General features: G+C 43.3%; 1 protein-coding gene across 18 annotated transcripts in view; it reads left to right on the top strand.

The window, feature by feature from the left end:
- nfixb (nuclear factor I/Xb) overlaps window positions 1-19,290 on the top strand; it is a 139,335-nt gene that overhangs the window by 108,159 nt on the left and 11,886 nt on the right. For 10 of the 18 annotated variants that reach the window (XM_085157058.1, XM_085157057.1, XM_085157060.1 and 7 more), the window contains 7 exons: window positions 3,928-3,993; window positions 6,704-6,778; window positions 8,598-8,718; window positions 8,939-8,974; window positions 9,485-9,615; window positions 14,014-14,088; window positions 19,087-19,215. In XM_085157058.1, coding sequence (XP_085013184.1) covers window positions 3,928-3,993; window positions 6,704-6,778; window positions 8,598-8,718; window positions 8,939-8,974; window positions 9,485-9,615; window positions 14,014-14,088; window positions 19,087-19,215 — 633 coding nt within the window. The remainder of the gene's footprint in view (window positions 1-3,927; window positions 3,994-6,703; window positions 6,779-8,597; window positions 8,719-8,938; window positions 8,975-9,484; window positions 9,616-14,013; window positions 14,089-19,086; window positions 19,216-19,290) is intronic. The other 8 variants (XM_085157071.1, XM_085157062.1, XM_085157056.1 and 5 more) reach the window with 7 other exon arrangements.

Here is a 19,290-nt window from a genome sequence, read left to right as displayed (position 1 = left end):
CAAAAACTTAGTGAAACATGAACGTTTTTACAGAGCGGGATTGTTTTTATAGCTTTACACAAAAATCAAGAATGCCACTAGAGTCAGACTAGCTGTGATCTCTGTGTGTAAACATAAAACATGGAAGCAAACCTGGCATAAAATATATATTCATACATTATTTTTAGATCTTTAATTTTTTTACTGGGGTAAACAGATTCTCCACGTTTCCTGCATTATGTAACTGGAGGCTGAAATGCTGCTAAAATCCTCTAAAAACTTCACTTTTAAAAAGTTTGTTTTGTCTACTTAGCTGTTAGATAATATTAGCCATGTGCTAAAAGCTGCTGCATGTTCTCCAAATGTTCCTGAATGATCCAGTGTAACACTGACTTTGCTTATAGAAATATCGTAGCACAAAACTCATATTAGTGACAGCGCGAATGCTACATATGTCAGTGTGTTCCTGTAGTTCATCTCGCTCACATCTCCTAAAGTGCTCATTTCTTTTGTTCAGAAGTTTATTAAACACTAAAGACATTATTTGTCTTATCAATACTTTGTTTACTGTTTACAGTTAATGACTTAGCAACGTTGTAGCTTTCAAGCAAACTGCAGTAGTGCAAAAGTGCGTTACAATAAACCAGCCGAGGACGTCCGGCCTGCTTAGGTATGAGATATTTCAGGAACAACAGATACTACGATGGGCACTCTACATATCTGTATAACTCTACAAGCAGCCTGACTATGGGATGCATTTAGCTCAAACTTGCAGCTGGTAGCTGGGTCAGATTAATTTGATTATTAAAAGCTCTGAGGTTTGCACCTCCTCCAAAGGTTTGTTTTGGTGCGAATCAGAGTACGATGACTACGTTCATGTTGGCAGAAACAACCTGCACCGAGGGAGAAACAGGGGTCAAATGGGCTAAACAGTAGAGTTGTGAAAACATCCTTAGTCTGTTGGTAGAGCGTCCAACCACACGCGTGCTATCAGTCACTTTGCAGCTTTTTGCTAGCAGAGAGAATTGACAATAATTTTTCTCTCTGATGTGACACGTGGTCTTAAAGAGTCTGTCCAAAAACATTTTTCTTCATTCTCCATCTATCAGCCTGTCAACTATATTCCTTTTATTATCAGTCGTTTCATTTATGTAGCGCCAATTCACAAAAAACAGTCAGTTCGAGGTGCTTAACGTTGTTGGATCGTACAATATTAGAAAGAAACACTAATAACTCCCAATGAGCAAGCACTTGGTGACAGTGGGAAGGAAAAACTCCCTTTTGACAGGAAGAAAGCTCCTGGTGCAAATGAAGCACAGTGATTGGTTAACTTGCTAACTGTTGTTAAACATTGCAGAAGTTTAAGGATGGAAAACCACCATTCATTGGTTGGAAACCCTCAAAATCGATTTAAAGTTTGCGAACTTGTAATCGCTTCGTTTACATTTGAGATTCGGTGTATATGTCGCCGCGCGATTCAACAAGAGAAACAGAAAAGTTCTCGCAGCCGAGCCTGGAGACAGAAGAGCTGCTGCTACAGTAAAGCCGGCGAGTCGCTGTGCGGCCGCCGCTCTGCGTCGTGCCAACAGATACTTAAACAAAACAACACATTGAGCGCGTGCCAGGAAGCTATATTATTATCTTCATCCGAACTAATTGCCAGGCCAAACAGCGACACATATGCACACGCAGGCTTCAACAACCACTCATCATTAGGGACTGTGGTGTGCCATCCACGTTGTCATGACAACAAGGCAGTGAATTTTGGCTTGGAAGCTGTCACACGGGTAAGAGAGATTTCTCTGGTTCGGACTGTTTGATGAGGGTTTGTGGGGATGAGAAAGGCCTCGTTTACCTTGAAGGACTCTTTGTGTTGCCCTTTGCACTCTTCCTTTTACGAGCGCGTCTGTTATTTGCGATCAGCTGTTGAGCTCTAACGGCCTATCAGCGCAGGTGACGTGATCCTCACAGGACTGTAAACAAGCGTCCCTGCGTCAGCGCCGCACGTCCTCTGTAGGTCTTTTTATCTTTAAGACCACTGGGCCTGTGTTTGAGAGCGAGTGTGCTTTGCAAGCATGTGTGTCTATTTCTGTGTGTGTGTGTGTGGGTGTGCCGTCAGCTAGCAGGAATGCATGGGTACCGCCAAAGCTAAGATGGCTGCCAAGCGCTAAGATGGCTGCCAGGATTCCACAGAGCGACAGCGCGCAAGAGAGAAAGAGAATCAGAGACAAACCGATGTGAGAGGAGGGAGGAAGACCTGAAGATGGACTCTGTGCAGGATGAAGGACGAGCGAGGAGGAAAAGAAAGTCTTCCTCGTGTTTCCCTCTTCCCAGAGCGACGAGGCGCTTCTGGGTTTCTTTTTGTTTTCCTGGTTTTGGCACGCGGCGCACAGGGTGAAGAGTGCGCCGGTCTGCTGGCACGTAACGCAACACTGCCACCCAAGATTAGGGCACTGATTTGGGTTTAGAGGATGTTGAGATTGGGGGGCCTGGTGGCTGCAAGGGGCCACGTTTTGGAGTCTCGGCCCACGACGCCCTTAAAGGCTGAGTGCTTTGGAGTAATTGGCCTGGATGGTGTATATGATACAACCATAAAAGTCCACAAGGGTGCGTTACACATCTGAAGAAGAATGGCCGCCAGCGAGCCAAAGAAAAGCAGCTGAAGCAGACGACTCTCTGCCTGCCTGTCCCTGTAGATGGAAGCAGGCGATCCAAACAAAGTGTGCATGTGACTGGTCGGCGTGGAGGTGACACATCTGTCATCTGTGTGTGCACATGTAAACATTCAAGCGCCAAAAAGTGAGGTACACAAAGAGAAGTTTTTTAAGGTGAACACAAACAGGTGATTCAACTCCAAATGACGCATTTCTAAAAGTTTAGGGAGCATTCGCACTAACATGAAGGGTGAGTTTGAGTAATTCCAAGAAACAAAGATGCAAAAACAGCTGAGTTATACACACTTGAGAGCAAAACCCAGAACACAGGAACGCACACATTCAAAGGTTTGTTTTTTTAGGACCACTTGAGCCAGTTTACACTGTGTTCAGATTCAAAGACGGTGCATCAATACCCAGAAATCACCACTGAGTTAATTGTTGGCATTAACAAATGTTTTGGGGGATTTGTAGCACTTTACCGAACATACACTAAGGCTGTAAGTACGATAATGACCAGATAAGAATCTACTAACGGTACTCTGTAGGGGTGGGGGAAAATGGATACTGTGTAGCATCGTAATATTTTGTTTGCTAATAATGTATGGATACAGGGACAGCAGAAATCGATACTTTGTTACAAAAAAGGTTTTTGTGCTCTGACTTCAGAGCATGTTGATCCTTTTTCTGAGCAAGTATCCTGACATTCCTTCACTGTCCAAATGACAGTTTACTTATTTTAATTTAAGACATGTTTTATTTTAATTAAGTTTAAAACGTTTTTATTTAATGTCAAATTATATTTTGTTTTAATTTACTTTCAAATTCTTCAGTTGCTGAAGGGGCTGCATAGTTTTCATAAACTGCATAGTTCAGAATAGCTATAATTGTACCAGATGGTTGATTCAGTTAAGTTGGACTAGACTGTAATACAAACCGTTCAGTTTGTCAACAATCAAACTGAAATGAGAGAAAGACTGAGTGTGAGACTTTGATATTAGAGAAAATGATGATTGATAAAGTTTACCTTTATGTACAGAATCTGAATATCGCAAAATATTTTTAAAAATTGCAATAATATCGTATCGTGGGATGTATGGTGATTCCCACCTCTAGTACTCTGAGCCTCGACCTGAGTGGACATATGTGCCTTTTTTAATCCCAGCACGTCTGTCTGTTGTCAGTGAAGAGTTTACCACACAGTTTCTCAGGAGACTCCTCTGTTCTCTACCTGCCCCTCACCTTGGTCAGACATCTGTCCACCTGACTCACCATCTTTCTTTTCTCTCTTCAGAACAATCAGGACAATCAGACAACTCAAACCAGCAAGGAGACACAGATGTGAAGCCCCCACCAAACGGTAAGTTTACGAGCGCACGCTCCATTAATCTCACTCTGTGTCCTCATACGCGTGCATTTATTAAAACAACATACCTGTGCCTGCACGCAGTCGCACCTATACAGCCATGCATGCACATGTGCATTAGCCCTGCACGCGGCCTCTGTGCCTGTGCAAGTGTGTCCCAGCAGAGTTGGATCTGAGTTTATTATGGTAAGGAGAGCTGATGGTGCTGTAGCGTGGGGGCTGTGCTGGGTTTGTGGCAGGCCGCTCATAAATCACACTGACGTTATTGGAAGATGGGAACCACATGGCCGCTGCCGAAGCTGAGCGCTGACCTCATGCGCTCTCCCCGCTGTGGTTAACCCCGGGCAGGGCTGGAGTGAAGGAGCGAGAGAAGAAGAAATAAGGGGGGCTGAAGAGAACTGAGTGAGAGAATGAGAGGCGAAGGGAGAAGGCGTGGGGGGGGAGTGATGGACAGGGAAGGGGGAGAGAAGGGTGTGGATTTAAAATTGATTCGGCCCCGGAGCCATAAAGCGATCTGCTTTACACACAGCGTAATACTGACATGGACAATATAGTGTCACATACTTAAACTTTATTTGGGGAACAAAAGTTCAGAATGCAGCACATTTAATTTATTTTCACCTGTGACGTGTGTTTGAATCGTTCTCAGCAGCTGGGCTGTGGACAGTTCACTTACCTCACTGTTTACATTCAGTTTAAATAAGAGTCAAAGATCAGGTGAGTTCAGTAAGCTTTATGAAAGCCTTTTATAAAGCTCCTTATGTGAAAACAAGGTTCTTACCTGTTGTCAGCAGAGATGGGCAGTAACGCGTTACTGTAATCTGATTACTTTTTTCAAGTAACGAGTAAAGTAAGGGATTACTATTGCAAAAACGGTAATTAGATTACTGTTACTTTCCCGTAGGAACGCTGTGTTACTGCGTTACTAAAACCGTGATTTTTTTGCGAGAATGTCTCATGACAGTGACGTAAGCGAGTGCGACGTTCGTGACAACAGCTGTGTGCAGATCAACAATGGATCATATATCGAGTGCAGAGAGAGTATGAGCGTGCAGCGTTTAAAGCGTGGAAGTACTGACCTTACTTTGAGTTTGATTCCATAAAAAGTGACAAAAACATTAGTGTCCGTTGTGCGTGGGAAGAAAACTTCTTTTTACAGCAAAAAAAACCCCTAAACTTCCAAACAAGCACCGAGTAGCTACGACGTAATGGGAAACTCACAGAGAAACTCGCGGATTCTTCCACTGACCGCTGCACACCTGCACCAGGGTAACCCTCCGCCTACCCCACTCCTGCTTTACAGGTGAAAATAGAGCAACAGGACCGCTAGTCTTTGACTTTATTTATTTTCTGCTGTGTTTTACTTGCATCTATTTGAAAGACTGAGTGTAAACACACACAAAAAAATATTTTATTTTATGTGCTGGAATGTGCAGAAAATAGGTTTAAATGTTAAACTAATTTCTTCCAGTCAGAGAATGTTGCAGATAATTAAATGTTTGCTTGATGCATAAAGTTAAAAGATTAAAACTAATAAAACAAGTTTTAAAAAGAGACTTTTCCATTTGATTACATTTTGTATGATGATTATGTAGAAAAAGTAGAATTGGGCTGAAAGATCTATCACTTTATCACCTATTCAGGTTGTAAATCGTGTTTTTACAAAGTAACTAAGTAACTAAGTAATTAATTACTTTTGAAAATAAGTAATCAGTAAAGTAATGGGATTACTTTTTTTGGGAAGTAATCAGTAATTAGTTACTGATTACTTTTTTCAAGTAACTTGACCAACACTGGTTGTCAGCTGATACCAAAACATTATCAGTCATCAGGTTTCTCGACTCCTGACAAATATCCAGTTTATTCTGTTAGCTGCATATTTATCTGTTCTGCTGTCTGGCTAGCTGCTAGCTTAAAGTGATTTTGCATCTTACAGTATTTAGTTTCTTTTGTTTTTCTCTTTTTAGGCCTTTGTGCTCCAAAGAGACTTGGAGAGAGACTAAAATGTTAGATTTAAGATTTAGGCAAAGGTTCAGCATTTTGGTCAATCGTCAGGCAACAAGCGTCGAGGGTTCGTCGTAGCTCGTTTGAAGTCGAGTATTGTTCATACGTGTTGTTGTCGATAAAAGCGACACGGTGCTGGAAACGAACACAGAAAAAGAAAAAGCCAGACAAGCAGTCAGATGATCGTTGAAACTAAAACTGTTAAGAAAATGTTCCACTGACAAAACCCATCACAGGTTACAGCGCAGCGTAGTCGAACTGAAGAAGTGATGACTGTAGTCGTGAAACTTCAAGTTATAATCAAGGTTTTGGTTACCGTGTCAACAGACTGAAAGGACAGATGTGCGAGGACGTGTATCAGTGTTCCAGGACCTCTTATTAAACATGTGCACTTTATTATGCGTGCGCATGATATATACATGAAGATCACAGCGTGCGGCGCATCATCCATTACATAGCTGTCTGTGTGGGGATTACAGCCGCTTGTTGGAGCTGATTGGTTGTGTATGTTGGACTGTCAACAGTCAGGAAAGTGAACGTGTCCAAACCAAAGGCCTGCTGTACCTTATAGAAAACACATGGGCCCAGTGGACGACACCAGCAGTGTGTCAGGGCTTTCCACACGTGTGTGTGTGTGTGTGTGTGTGTGTGTGTGCATTCAGAGTGTAACTCACAAATGTCTCTCTCTCCCTTTAACCAGGCAACTTGAGTTTCCAGGACTGCTTTGTGACTTCGGGAGTGTGGAACGTAGCCGAGCTGGTCCGTGTGTCGCAGAGTGAGTCAGCCACTGTCACCTCTCATTCTTACTATATAAGTGTTATTATAAGTATATTACTATATAACCTATTATAACTAGTAGTTATTAGTAGCTGGATTAATTTGCATAGTTATATTATATCACTAGTACATTAACCTGCTAAGATCCGAACGTGCGTTTTTAATTCCTCTTTGCTATTTGACTCGATGGTGTTTGAACACTAAAGTAATGATGTGCAAAACTCTTTATTTGGTGTCTGAACACAGCAACATTTTTCCTGAGTACACAAACAAAATGAGAAACAACAAATTTTGAAAGAGCAAAATTTAGTATTGTGGTGTAGACCAGCCGCCCCCAGCCCCCGGGCCATGGACCAGAACCAGTGCCGAGTGTGAAATTTATGGTCTTCAGGGTTTTATCGTTGTTTCGTTATCATTTTTATCATTAACTCAGTTTCCTGTGTGTTATGAATAAATCTTTTTTTTGTGGTAGCCCTACTGGTTTTATTTATCTGCGACACCTTAACCCTTTAAGACCTACCATAGAACCAAGTCCGCCAGAGCTGATATTATATGTTTACATGCTGTGGAGCCATTTTTGGGAGCATTTCAAGTTGCTATACATCAATACAACCATTACAGCCTAGATTTTAATAATATGTCTGCATTAAGTGCATAGTAATTACATAAATTGCAAAAAAGTGCAATAAACTACAAAAAAATTGAAAATCGTTTTTGTTTTTTTAACATATATTTCTAGTTAGAGAAATTTAAGAGGCTTATCCCTCAAAACTGTAAATACAAAAAAGTTGCACAAAATAGTTTCCCACCACAGGAAATTTATTTTGAGTGTCTTCATAGTTTTATTTTTGAAATACACCAATTTTTATACACTGCAGGAAAAACGAAAATAAATATTATAATGCAAATTTGCAAAAAAGCAGCATATGCATCAAAATAAACTATTTCCAGCAGTGCAATATGAGTCCTAAGCATCCCAGAAACCACACAGAAAGTCATAAAGTCAAACATAACTTTTAAAAACACCAGTATAGGCTCATGAGGCCCTGATGGTAAAAAAAAAACTACATTTCCGCGAAAATGACGTCACTTCCGGTTTCGGGCAGGACATGGCGGACGTGCAAAAGTTCGCACTGACGTCTATTCCAATGTAGGAAGTGTTACGAACAGCTGATCGGATCAAAGCGTGTTTCTGGAATATTATGTTTTTGTTGCTGCAAGTGCTTTTTATGCAGTTTTTGCAAAGTTATATGTGGAAGGAAACTGTGACCGAGGACAAGCTGATGGCATAAGATGTAAGTACAACTCCTCCGGTTTCATATGCAAAAAAAATTATTGCGCTAGCTCACGTGGTTGCAGAGCTACCAGGATTTAAAAAGAGTTGCGCAAAACGGAGCGTGTCTGCTCCGACCGGTTTTAAAGGGTTAAAGGTCGGTCCTTGAAAATATTGTCAGACATAAACCGGTCTGTGGTTGGGGAAAGTTAAAGGTTGGGGAACGCTGGTCTAGACAACCCAAAATGTGATGTTCCCATATGTGGACACAGGTCCTACGAGGTTAATCCGTTGGTTGAATAGAAGTTTAGCAAAGTCCTGTAAACATAATCGTGTCAGTGTCTCCAAAAGTGGACTAGTAAGGCTATAAAGACTTTTAAATGAGTACATTTGTGGTGCTACTGAATCATCAGAGTCATCAGGAATCATCGAAGCATAAACAAAGAGCTGTTCCTGCAGCCGACTGATCTCACACACTTTCAGCTTTTAATTCTAGTTTGTTCTACGATGTGTCTCCTCTCTCTCGTTTTCTGCGTCCCCTCAGCCCCTGTGGCTACAGCGACAGGCCCCAACTTCTCTCTGGCTGACCTGGACAGCCCTGGCTATTACAACATCAACCAGGTGACCCTGGGGCGGCGCTCGATCACCTCCACCCCCTCCACCAGGTATACAAAGCACTCGAAGCGCTCATTTAAATCTAATTCTTCATTCTCCGACCTCTTTACTGTATTTCCTACAGCTTAGCCTGCTCTGCTTTTTGATCGTGATCTTTCTCTCTCCTTCCTCATCACTAACCCTCCTCGTTCCCACTCATGTTTCCCACCGATCTGTCTGTCACCCGTTCCTTGTTTGTGTGTTTTCCTCTGCCGTCCTCTCACGCTGCAGGACTGAAATGGAGCTTTATGCAAGTCTCCCACGGAGGTAGTTACACTCATTACAGAATATCTCCCTTGATACTAATGTAGCACAGACCCCTGCATCACACAAAGCCACACACGCCCACATATACGCACATGCTGTACATTCACAGCCCCCTTTATTTTATTGGTCACAGATGTGTGCGTTTATAGGAATGTGCAAACACACACAAAAAGAGGCTCCAACATCACCAGGCGCACTTTCTGCTTGCAGTTTGTAGCGCGAGGCTGCTTTGAGCCGGCGTGGACACAGCATGTTGTTAAAATTCAGGCCTCGTGTTCGTTTGTCTCCAATTATGTTGCTTTGTCCCTTAAGACTGTAACATAATATGAAAACAGAATGTAGATAACTGAAGAGAAAATGTGACATTGTTTCATTCCCCTTGATTTAAGATGATACGACATTTATCAGTGTCCCCTTTGCTAATTACTTATTTTAGTGGGAAACCCCGGCCTGCTTCAGATTGCTCTCATAATGAATCCCTTTTACTAATCTCTCTCCTTCCTCTTCCAGCTCCAACAAGCGCAAGTCCATTGACGACAGCGAGATGGAGAGCCCGGTGGATGATGTCTTCTACTCGGGCCGTTCCCCAGCGGCCGGCAGCAGCTCTCAGTCCAGCGGTTGGCCTAATGATGTGGATGCAGGTAGTCCCGCTGCAACTGCTGCATCACATTTTGCACGCAATCCAGAAACTGTGCTGAGGTCCACATCAATTCAGAGGCAAACTTTGAACACCGGCTTCACCTTGAATTGTAAAGCCTTAAAAAAACAATTTGACATTTTGGGAAATACGTTTAGCTTCTGTAGTTTGATGCTATTGTAATGTCTGTAAACAAGAAGCACCAGCTGGTCAGCTTAGCTTAAACAAGCAGTCTGGTTTCAGCAAAAGCTCCTAATCTGTGCAAAATACAACGTGTAAAAAAACAAGTGAGACGCGGTTTCATTGCTAGCTGAGGTCATTTCCTGGAGTCGCCGTTTACTGTAAAAATCAGTCGATTAGACAGGATATGGCTGCGTTCACACTGCAGGCGAAAGCGCATCAAATCCGACTTTTTTGACCCTCTGCGACCATCTATCCGATCATGGTGTGACAGTGTGAACGGCACAAATCCGATCTGGGTCACTTTCGTATGTGGTGCTGAATCTGATACATATCTGATGTTTCAGAAAGCTGCTGTTTGATGGTCAAGTCGCATTAAATCCGTCTTTTACGTCACTGACACAAGACAGACGCCAATTATCAGCGCCGGAGAAGACATCGCGAACGCTTCCTGTCCATCCGGTGAAACTGTTGGGAAGACAACGTTGGAGAAACGTGAACATTTTATTTGTTCTGTATAATCTGCAGATTCTGACAGAAATCTGCAACTATCCTTTGAAGCAGCGCTCCTCTAAAACAGCAATAAGGATCATTATTAGGTTATTTACATTATTATGTAAATAACAAAATAACTTAAAGCAAAAATTGGGAAACGTGAAGTCCGAAGTCTTTATATTAAGGTCATCAGTCAAACAATACTGTTGCTCTGGGTCTAAACAGAGCGCGTTGTGTGTGACGTCTTCTTTTGCGCATGCGGCTGCTTTGAGCGTTCACACTAGAGCGCGTTTGCTGTCGCATTTTATTTGTAGCGTGAACGAGCAGACAAAAAAATAGGATTTGATCAAAAAAATCAGAGTTGAGCATCAAGACCTGCAGAGTGAACGTAGCCAAAGTTACCGTACTTTAAGAATGAGGAACCTTTTATGCTCATTCAGGCTCCATATTTCTTGTTTGGACTCCACTGAAGTAGCTTTGCGTTATTATCTGATGTTATCTCGGCCTTGGTGCAGCGCCCAGTTTGTTCACATTATGAGGCAAGCCGCCTTTCTCCTGATTTATAGACAGAAGGTTTGAACACTGACTTCATTATTTGAGACAGCCACGTTTAATATGATCGTCTCGTATATGTGACAAAGCCCAAACTCGCCGCTCCACTTCCTGCTGTGTTTTGCTCATACTTACTGTGCAGCTGTTAGAAAGGTAACGCTCTAAATAACTCTCAGCAACGAGGCAAAAAGATGTATTTCCCACAAATGTCCCACAAACATTAAATTCCTGACTTGACATGGACCAGAAGCTAAAGCTAATTATGCTTCACCATCATACCCGCTTGCATCTATTTTGACTCTTCAATACTCGCCCCCCCCTCATCATCCCCACTTGCACCATCTTTCATTTTCAACTTCTAATCCTCTTATATGCCATCCCTAAATGGACCCCCCACCAAAGCATCATTTCTCACATACAGCAGAGCCAGTAAAAAAAACACATTTTCTCAGTTACTCGAAACAGTTTGTAAAGATTTGGGGGAATTTGCAGAAATTTCAAGGTTTTTTATTTCCATCGCTGGAAATTCTGCCATCATCTAATGCTTAATGCATTTGAAAATTGTGTTTGGAAATGGGAAAATGTCTTTCCAGTACCAGTTCTTCAAAACAAACAAGGTTTATGTTCATCACACCACTGTTGTGATGGGATACAGAAAGAAAGCTGATGCTATTGGATAAAAGAAAAAAACTGCCCCTTTAATCAGACCACAAACTGAGGATAGTCTGCTGTCTAGTGTTTGTTGTCTGAGTTGTGAGAATAGCTGCAGCGATGGACACATTTAGTTTTTACAGCATTAGAGCTAACATCTATTAAGCTCACCTCCAGGACTGTGAGCACACGTGTGAGTGTCGAGCATTAGACTGCGAAACACAAACATCATCTGCTAAATGTTTAGCAACTTTGTTTTATCAAGTGGGTGCAACTGAGTCCTTTACAAACCTGACTTAAAGTAAACCCACAGTAATGACTGTGATGTTTCATGTGGTGTTCCTAAGGAGTATTTTGAGATTTTGGGAAATAAAGCAATTTACATTATTGCACTGCAAAGAGGAAGCTGTGCTAGCAGCCAGTTAGCTAATGCAGTGCAGAGACTAATGACAGATGACATAGCGCGGCCCAGCCGAACTCCAGTTTCCAACAATGGCGGCCGCTACGAAGTTTTAAAATTACTCTTACTAATCTTTCTGGGTCACAAAATAAACTTTTAACATATTTTCAGGCGAGAAAGTAGCTGTGTAAACATCAAATATCTGCTCGGTTTATCAAGATATCGCATATTTGCAAAAGTGCTTCGACGTTTTCGGAGACGTCTGTTACCCACCAGCTCGATAGCTCGCCGCGAGCTCGAGGGTCACTGATGCGGCCGAGAACGGCACAACTCCCGTCACATCATTTTCAGATCACCGCGGATCATCGCTACTCGGGTTAAACGTAATATATAAGTCACTTAGACAACCTAAAAATGTTATTGTTGGACTTTTTACAGTGTTTTGTTTGTTCGTGAGTAAATCAGTTTGGCTGAGATTAAAGTTATTAGATTAGATAAAATAAAACTTTATTAATCCCCCGGGTGGGTTCCTCCTTGGTTTTCACACAGCTGACTAAACGTCAAACAGAAAACCGATTAAACAGAAGTGTGAGACGGTCGAGAATTTACTCCAGTGTCCTGTTATATTTTAGATAGCAAGGAGCAGACGGCTGAGTTTATTAAACTCCACCGAGACAGCGGTGACGCTAATCAGAAGGCTAGACCGTCCAATTTCACGGCCGTTTACTTCCGGCCCACGTAGACCGCGAAGGCCGGTCCTCAGGAGGATGCAGCCCATGAATTTGGACAATTGGCTGTCATTAATTGGTCATGTGACTAATGGGCTACTGTCACGTGACACCATTGTGTTTTTTGCTTCAGTTTATCTCGAGGTTATTAAATGAGAATAAATGTTTGTTTGTTTAACCTTTAACCGTTCTTTGTTTTGTGATTGGCTAACTGGCTTGTAAAGGGCCTTAAGGGCGAATTGCTCTTCTCTATGTTTTTGTTTTTTTATATTTGTGAATCTCAGAGCTGTTGATTGACTAGAGCCGAGCTAGCTGTTCTTTTATCTATTTACACCCTCTCATCTGCCATGTAAAAATGTTGTCATTAGGATCATTCGTATTCCAACAGTTCACTAAAGTCATAATTAAGAAACCAAACTAATGAACAACACTCCAAAATTTACTTTTTTCTACTTTGAAGTTTTTTTCTTCTTCTGTTTTTTAATACTCAAGCTTCAGGACCTCTAAAACCTCTTCCTGGGTGTAAAAGATTGAATAGTTGTTATTAGGAACTAAAACCAGACTGTGGATACTTTTATACTCTCTCTGTGACTAAGGCAGATGTTTAAAGAGGGAAATTGTACATTAAGACTTGTAAGTTTTTCTTCGAGTGCCTGAATATTAATGTTTCTTAGCTAATAATAATTATAATGCATCAGGCTTTAGTGTCACTTTGCTAGGCTCACTTATAAATGTGAACAGCCCAAAACTTTTGCATTATTTATTACATAAAACTCAGAACTAGGCATCAGTTATGTTACACATTTGTATATGTTCTTGGTTTGTGATTATGGTTAGCTTAGACAACATTAAGCTAACCATGAGCTGGCTGCTCCAATGCTGACTTGAAGGCTACCAATTTTATCATCCATCAGTATTTTGCTTATTTCCCAAAATGTTGAATTTTTAGTTTTCGAGTTTTCTCCAGACACCTAAAAGTTACACCAAACGCTGCACTACTCCAACCACCCATTCACATGCTGAGGTCATAGCCACTCACTCTTTGGGTAACCGCACTGTTAACCATCATGACGGCGATCACGTCAAACGTATTTTCAACAGACTTAATATATATCTCTGGGGTGTCGTATTTGGCTTTGGGGATTTTGTTAAATTGCTAAATTTTCCTGTATCCTCCGTCCCTCCCACTCACATGCTGCCATTTTAATACTGCCAGCAGTAATGATGTAACTATTTTATAGACACTTGCTGCACTCTATAACATTAAAATCCCCTATTGCCTATTATTTAACCAGCCCTGTTTCTCTCTCTCTCATTCTTTCCATCTCTTTCGATGTCTCTTTTTCTCCCCTCTTCCATTGTTAACTCTTCCCTTCTCCCCTGTTTGGCCTTTCAGTGCAGCACCATTTGGCCAGTGTGCAGGAGAGGAAGATTAAGCATGAGAGCGATGGAGTGCAGTTTCCTTACCATGGTTAGAACAACATTAAACATTATACTGTGTTCATGTATACATGCTCTACCTCCGCTCACACCACCCTCAGCTTGTGTACATCTCTTTCTGTCCTTTCTTCAAATCTGTGAGCTCTCAGAGCGAATCTGCGTGATTTTTCATTTGTCCCTCTCTCCTCTTCATCCCTCTGTTTGTGCCCTGTTCTCTGGCTATGCTGCTGCTGGGTGGGGTTGTGTTTCTACCAGATGTCTGCTGTTGTCCATTGTGGGTTCACCAAAGCCTTTTGGTAGCCCAGTAGCTCCATAACATCTTCCGCCTGTCTGCCTTAAAGATGTAAATCTGTGAAAGAAATGTGATGGAGGATACAGACGTCTCTGTGGCATTGAGAACATGTCTGAATGTACTGATGTAAACCGTAGTCTACATATGCAATTAGGTGCATTATCATATCCGAAGAACCACGAGACTGCAAACAGAGTTTGCGAGCTGAGTTTGTCAGCGGCGTTCAGCTAAGCGCCTTGGGTGTTGTAATTTTGTTGTTGAGCCCGGAGCGAGCGCTGAAAGACACAAAGAAGGAGGAGCGGGGTGTGTGAATGGGGGTTTGCTGCTTCGTCCTGCGGTTGTTTAGACAGAGCTGTTGAGTGGCGTCCCACCTGCTGTAGGCCTGACTCAACCATCTCTGAAAGACAGCGCAGGAAAAACAACATACGACCCAAACAAACAAGACTAAAGGCACTCAGGTGTGTCATCAACGCACACGGCGCCTTCTGTCTCCGAGACATGCTTACTCACTAACGCGCACGTTTACAAATGACATGCAGACACGTGCGTACGCGCACAGAAAACTAAATTTAAGCGCCTTCTCTGATTTACATTCACACACACATAAGCACACTCCCCAATCTGGAGAGGAGCGGCGTTCCGGTCCAGATGGCGCCTCCATGTGTCTACAGCGAAGGGAGCTACTGGGTTACAGCAGACATCTGTTCTGGTGATGGTGGTGGTGGTGTTGGGAGTGAGAGATGTGGAGAGGAGAAGAGGGGCGGAGGACAGGGGGAGGGGGGAAGTCTCCGCCTCTGCGTGCTCAGAAGGTGATTCTCTACCTGAATGAAAAGCTCTGAGGCATAGCAGGTGATCATGTAATTCATCATGAAGTCCGCTGTCTCCCGCTCAGCTCCGCTCTCTCCTTCTGCCTGCTTGCTGCTGCTGCTCAGTGGTGGGAAAGCCCACTATCAGCTTTTCAGTGAGGGAAGGAGGGGGTGGGTTTCCCGTGTATTTGTGATTTTGACAGAGATTACGAGCTAATTATCTGGGCATTAAATCGTCATGTGTGTGGCTGTCTTGCGGAGGTGTCCTTGCGCTGCCCCGTGCGCATTATCTTAGTGTATACGAGCGCTAATGTTGCGGTAATGTTGCGGTAATGTTGCGCGTGGTGCTTTGCTCTGCTGATATACACCGTTGTTCCTCGCTTACCTGGACGAGGAGTGCACGAGAGCTCTCTGTTGTGCGCGCGCACGCGCTAGTCGACCAGTTCTGTGACAGTTAGGGGGTTTGTGTGGTCGCCAGCTTGTTAGCATGGCAAGACTACAGGGTCATGGGAGCAATTGGCTGCCAGTCTGTTAGCGCAGTGTGCCAGGAGCAGGACACAGAAATAACGTCGAACAAACAACTGTGTGTGTGTGCGTGCGTGCATATGTGCAGACACACACGCGCGCTCTCACACACAGATTAAGAGAGAGATCAGAGTAACTTCTGTTAGCTTTATCAGACAAAGCTTTCATTGGGCATCTGGGCCTCATTTGCTGCTCCTCACTGAGAAGCCGCATAGATAGATATTTCAGCAAGATAGCGACTAATTAGAGAATATCACAGAGACTAAAAACAATATGTATAATTTAAGGCTGTTTGTGCATAATAAGCTGGTTGTAATTAAAGTTGGGATGTGGCAGCACAGAGTCCTGCCTTTACGTCCAACAGAGGAGCTGCAGCCAAACAGGCTTTGCTGCAGGGACGCGTTGAAGACACAGCATGTTTACATTCAGTCTCTGTGGCTTTAACGCCATTTAAATAATGTGTGTGTGTGTGTGTGTGTGTGGGGAGAGAAAGTTGAAGAACTCAGAAGTTACAAATTAATTTTATAAAATTAGCTAAACCGATGCAGAACCAGAGAAAGACTAGAGCTGATCTACAGAGGTCATCCCTGTTTCAGCTGAAGACGGCTGCAGATAACCTGTGACGAGACAGAGCCCTGATAAAACTATTACTTATACTTGCATCTACACAAAAATGCCCACATTTTCACAATTATCAGATACTAGTCAAAATTAGGCATATCATGTCCTTTAAGGATAATAAAAATGAGAATTACATCGAAACAGAAACGCTGCTGTTTGTGGTGGTCAGCTGCTTTCAGGTTGCTGCTGCAAGAAATCCTACGCAGCTGCTCATTTGATGCGTGAAATAAAAGACACATGCTCACAGTGCTACGACAGTGACATCCCCGATACTCCCAAATAGTATTTTATTACAATTTAAACCCTCAAATAAAAAAATCTAAAAATGGAGCCGTATCTGTGGTCTCAATTGATTCTGCACGTCTCTTGAGCACCGCGTATCCTTGGGTACATCCTTACGTACTACTCCTTAAAACTAAAACCATCTGCCTAACATGCCAAACAGCTCTGACCTGTTGGGGTATGGACAGGGGGCCTCATTGGGTCCTGTGATGCTGTCATATTACAATTTTAAGACTTTGGAGGCTTGAAAATTTGAGCTCTTACGCTTCTCGAGCCATTCGTGAGGAGTTTGGCAGGCATGCTGCCTCCCAGCAGGGAGTACAGTAGTCATCATGAGGGAAAGGGTGGGTCGAGGTGGGTAATGCCTGTCAAAGTAACAGCCACATGGATGACATCATCCCAAATTTCCAGCATAATATTACATTTTAATGGCTTTATAAATGTTACTCACTTCACTTGCCAGTGATTTGAAAGTTCTGGCTGATTATTCCAGAGTCTGTTAACAGTAGAGCAGCTTTACTGTAGTAGCTGTAAATTGGTTGTAAGATGCCCCCAAGAAAGCATCAGCAGATGGATGATATTTGTCTCGTAAATCTATCGGTGAATAAAGTGCATCTCACCCTCCTCGCCGTGTCCGCTCCTCCCACCTACTCGTGAAGTCACGTGACGTGCCTATCTGAACATAAGTACCAGCGCCCACCGTTTTCTGTGCTTATAGGTGCCCACACAAGCACAGCTGCACCGTGAGCATCGTGGCTAAATAGTGATAAAACATTTCCCAGTTTAGCATTTAAGAAAAAGCTGTTTAGAAATCTGCTGTGTTAGACTTTATAAGCTCAGCTCGTAAAATCTATTTCCACATCTCTCGGGCCATGTTGAAATTATCCACGTCTTTATTCGAGTGTGTTTGTTTTATATGTGTGAATATTGTGTCGTTTAGTAGTTTACGGGCGTCCTTCTCGCCAAGGTTGTTGATCGCTCTATTCTTTCAACCAAATGTGAAGCAAAACACGAGCTCCGCATGTTCCAGAGAAAAGTAATGAGGTCTGTGTGTCCACGCTGATGTACTTTTCTGTACTTTAACTTCCTCATTATTCTCTGTTTTATGGATTTGTTTCTTTCCAGAGTTTTATTTCAGCTTATATTCAACGTTGCGGTTCCACGCAGAGGTCAAATACACCATTTGGCACCGTTCCTCAAACCCAGAAAGTCTAAATTGTGCCTTTGGATTACCATACATCAAAATAAATTCCCTCAGCACCCACCACACAAGGCCTTGATCACAGAAGAGAGCTTCTTTTATCTGTAGCTCTCACACTTTTGGCCATGTTTCTGGTCCGCTGGTGAGCTGGGCCTATACTTTGTGTGCCCCTTTTTGCCAAACTGAGGGATATTTCATGCAGGCTTTTAGCCTCGGCCGACATTTATAGACAAGGGGGGACACTTTAATATGTTTGTGTGTGTGTGCCGGCCATGCCGTCACCGCTCCTGCTTAACTTCTTCCATCTTTCTACAGCTCTCACATCTAGCCTTTACTGGCAGCTCGCCCGGTGCTTACCACCCAGCCTGAACAGCTTGTGTGTGTGTGTGTGTGTGTGTGTGTGTGTGTGTGTGTGTGTGTGTGTGTATAAGTTCAAGCACGTCTTTATGAAATACTATAAGTCAGTAACATAAAATACCTGACAGTCAGATATGCAGAAGGGCACTACATCAGAGGATCCATTGATGTATGTTTTGGCATGCTCGTCTGCAGCTATATGTAGTTGCACAGCTCATGCTGGCATCGAATCGAAAGCACAGTCTGCCCCAGATATGAGGCCATCCACAATCCCATTCATTCTAAAGAGGCGTCCTGACAAGTGCAGTGAGTAGGCTGGTTGGCATGTTTGTTGACTGCGTTCCTGTAGCTACGCCGGGCTCTGAGAGCGTTGTCATGTGGGATTAGTCGGGTAGTTTGCGCCTCACAAAGGAGACCGTTTGATTAGATTTCAGTGGTTACAGTGAGTAGGGGGATTGCTGTGTTGTTCATACACAGTGGTGACCATAGTTGAACTGCTGTTGCATTTCCCAGCTCTCCTCTGTCCTGACGCTGTGCCCCCAGCCTCTCGACCTCAACCCCGACCCACCCCTTCCCCTCTCCCGTCACCTCCCTTTGCTCTGAACCCCCGCTGCTTCGAAACATGGCCTCTCGCCGGACCCCGCCCTCAGCCCCCCTCCCCTTCGATCAGACAGACGCGGTACAGCCTGACTGTACAGACGCAGAATAGACAGGTTGTGAGGACCCATCTGTATGTTAAGCCAATCAAACGAATCAATGAATGAATCAGTCGATCAATCCATTGATTTCAGTCGATCATAATCATTTGATTCTTGTAATCAAATCTGACAAAGTCTGATAAATTTCTTTTTCTTTTTTTTGAGTAGAGTCAAAGTAAGAAAAGGAGCCATGTTTGATTAAAACCTCGTCTCTGTTCTGCCATCTTGTTGATCCCCTTTTTGCCAGGACTCTCGTCGCCTGGTTCACTTAAGAAGCCGGGGAAATTCGATTTCAGCGCCCTGTCCTCCCAGACGAGGTCCCCCCGCATGGCGTTCACCCACCACCCACTGCCAATGCTGGCGGGAGTGAGACCAGGTGAGACCAACCCAGCTCCCGATCCCCCCCTGATCGCCCCAACCCCTTCCTCTCCCCCTCCTCACCATCTCCTCC

The sequence above is a fragment of the Neolamprologus multifasciatus genome, chromosome 4 (genome assembly GCF_963576455.1).
Source record: "Neolamprologus multifasciatus chromosome 4, fNeoMul1.2, whole genome shotgun sequence".
Lineage (NCBI taxonomy): Eukaryota > Metazoa > Chordata > Actinopteri > Cichliformes > Cichlidae > Neolamprologus > Neolamprologus multifasciatus.
This window is presented reverse-complemented; position numbering and strand designations above follow the sequence as displayed.